General features: G+C 43.8%; 1 protein-coding gene across 1 annotated transcript in view; it reads right to left on the minus strand.

Moving 5' to 3' along the window:
• Positions 1–2,630, minus strand: part of ACE2 (angiotensin I converting enzyme 2) — a 24,799-nt gene that overhangs the window by 11,745 nt on the left and 10,424 nt on the right. Inside the window, exons 8-10 of the mRNA XM_009325492.1 lie at positions 2,237–2,406; positions 918–1,144; positions 5–103 (exon numbers count right to left, since the gene is read on the minus strand). Coding sequence (XP_009323767.1) covers positions 5–103; positions 918–1,144; positions 2,237–2,406 — 496 coding nt within the window. The remainder of the gene's footprint in view (positions 1–4; positions 104–917; positions 1,145–2,236; positions 2,407–2,630) is intronic.

A 2,630-nucleotide genomic window follows, 5' to 3' on the forward strand; every position in this document is an offset into this window, starting at 1 on the left:
TCACCCCTAAACACCATCCACCTCCACTTCTCCAGCATGTAAGTAAAAGGCATTGTTCCAACAATCGTTAGTGCTTGTTTGAGCAGAAAGTTGATTTCAGTTTCTGAAGAGAGAAGCAGTTAAGGTAACGGTTATTGTAGCAATTAGTATCTGATTAGACAGCTAAAGTTGCTTCCTTTTACAGGTTACATCTGTAACATATTTTACTGCTTACATCTGGTTTGAATTACAGATTTTCACTAAGAAAAAACTGGAAGGAAGAATACTACTAAAAAAAAATTAGAAAAGATCACTTAGGTATTGTATACAGTTTTGTCTCTCTTTCTTTTCCCCCTACCTCTTAAATAACCTAGCCCTTTGGCATTTACATTTCATTATCCTCCACTGAAAACCTTCCCAGGCTCTGGGGAATTTTGAGCTGAAGACTTTGGTACATCTCCATCCTTACAAGGCAATACTCAGAGAAGCCAGACAAATTGCATTATAATGAGGGCCTACCTACATCGTCCACTCAATATGCACTTAAGTGGGAGATGTAAATCTCAAGGCTTCAGTTTCATTTGAACTGCTAAATACATACCTTGGTAGAGATATGTACAGATTCATGCAACAGAAATTGAAAAGACTATTGGAGGCTCATCTAAATGAACTATGAAGATTTTGGGATGAGTTGTTCAGTACTGAAGGTAATGAAGTACTAGCTATTTGTTTTTAAATTATGTAGCAGCATTATAAAGTAGTAATCCTTGCTTCATGATGTGATTTGGGGAAAAAAATAGTATTTCTGGTAAGCTAGTGAGGTAAGATTTTCAGAAGCCTCTCAGTTGATCACTCAGTTTGCAGATACAATCTTCTGCTACAAAATAAGTCCTGCAAGTGTTTTCACTTAAATATATAACATTTATGCATTTATTTACCTTCATCCTCTTGGAAAGTTGGCTCTAGGAGGCCAAGAGATTTCAAGTGCTCAGGAGTGGCTGCAGAAAGCGACATAATTTCACCTACTGCTTCGTGGAAGCCCTCGTTGGCACCGCCTCTTAGCAGGTAGGGCTGCGCAGAGTACGCCATGTCGTACTCAATGTGGCCCATCTCGTGGTGCGCGGTCAGGAAGTCGTCCATGGTCACTTTGGTGCACATCATGATCCTGTGCACCAGAGCAAAGTGTTTGCGGTTAGAGAGAGACGGTGGCCCAGCCAGCTGCTGCCTGAGCCCTGCCTGCCACAACTGCGGGGCAAAGCAGCCTCCAGAGCTTGCGAACACCCCTCGCCCCTCACAAAACCCGGGCAGCCACATCCTAGCATGGGGTGCAGTTCCTCCTGAAAGCACGAGGCTTGGAGGGGAACTCGGCAAAACACTTTCAGCCACCTTGAAATTGTGCTGGGAGTAAGAGAAAATTGCTGTTTTTGTGAGAAGTAGCTGCTCTCTGAAACTTGGCGATAAACTCACTCTGTGTGTTGGAATGACACACAGAATTGATGTGGGAATACCCACCATCAAACTTAGGCAGATAGTAGTGTAAAAAAACCTGTGCATCAGTGACTCCTGCTACTTCATCCTCGTGTAGGTACTATTTAATAAAGGAATTTCTTCCAAATAGGGTTTCCTTTCACCTTCCCCAGACTGCTGAGGTGTGAGGTGTGAGGCTGGCAGCTTTCACTAAGGCTCTGCTGGGAACCAGCCTCTTCCCCCAGGTAACTGCGGGGACTGCAAGAGGGGACGGAATTTGCCCCAGGAGACTTCACTGTATGGGAATTTGCTGTCCCTCTTCTTTCCCAAATATGAAAGAGATGATTGATGGATTTTCATGAAACTGGATATGTCTGCTAAAGATAGAGAGTGGGTTCTCAGGAGGTTTTCACTTGCTACCCAGGGACCCCATGCCATTGCTGCAGAACGTGCAGGTGTCCACACATCTCACTGGTATCCACAAGCACCTGCATTTCTGCTTATTCCTTAAGCCCTAGAACATAGTAATTATTTCTTTAATTCATATAAATAATAGTCACTTCTCTGCTTAAACTTGAGAGTAGTCCTTAGGTCTTCACAGAAAAAGTTACACAGAAAGGTTTACAGTCCCACAAGATCCCTGCTCTCTTGACTTCCTTTCCCTTCTTATCAGCCAGAAAAAAATACTAATTAAGGAAAAATTATAACTTAAACCAGCATGATGCACCTTTAGTGAAAATATGAATGTTCTAGGAGATGGTATAAAAAGGGGTCATAGTAACTGCAGTACCTGTAGTCATTTTTCCCCAGATCCCACGCCGTGGGATGGCAGACAACCTTCCTGTTGTCAGGCGGCTCTGTGAGCATGGAGTTATTCCAGAAGCCCTCAGTCATTTTGTTGAGGCCGATGGAGGTGAAGAAGGCCTCAGCGGTTTTGAATATTTTCATTGCATCCCATTTCTGAAAGAGACAACGCCACCATTAACCACCGCTTCTGCACGGAGCCTGTTCCCGTCAGCCAGCTTAACGCGGGGCAGCTGACTTCATATTTATCTCCCAGCGACTTCAGATCAGCACCGGACTTACTGAGAGTAAGACGGTAGTGTCTGCCTTCGGCACTTCTGTAAATTCTGCTGGGAACTAAAATTAAGTGTTTTCCCCGCAAACAAAATAGGTTTCTGCAC

The sequence above is a fragment of the Pygoscelis adeliae genome, unplaced genomic scaffold, assembly GCF_000699105.1.
Source record: "Pygoscelis adeliae isolate BGI_AS28 unplaced genomic scaffold, ASM69910v1 Scaffold386, whole genome shotgun sequence".
Lineage (NCBI taxonomy): Eukaryota > Metazoa > Chordata > Aves > Sphenisciformes > Spheniscidae > Pygoscelis > Pygoscelis adeliae.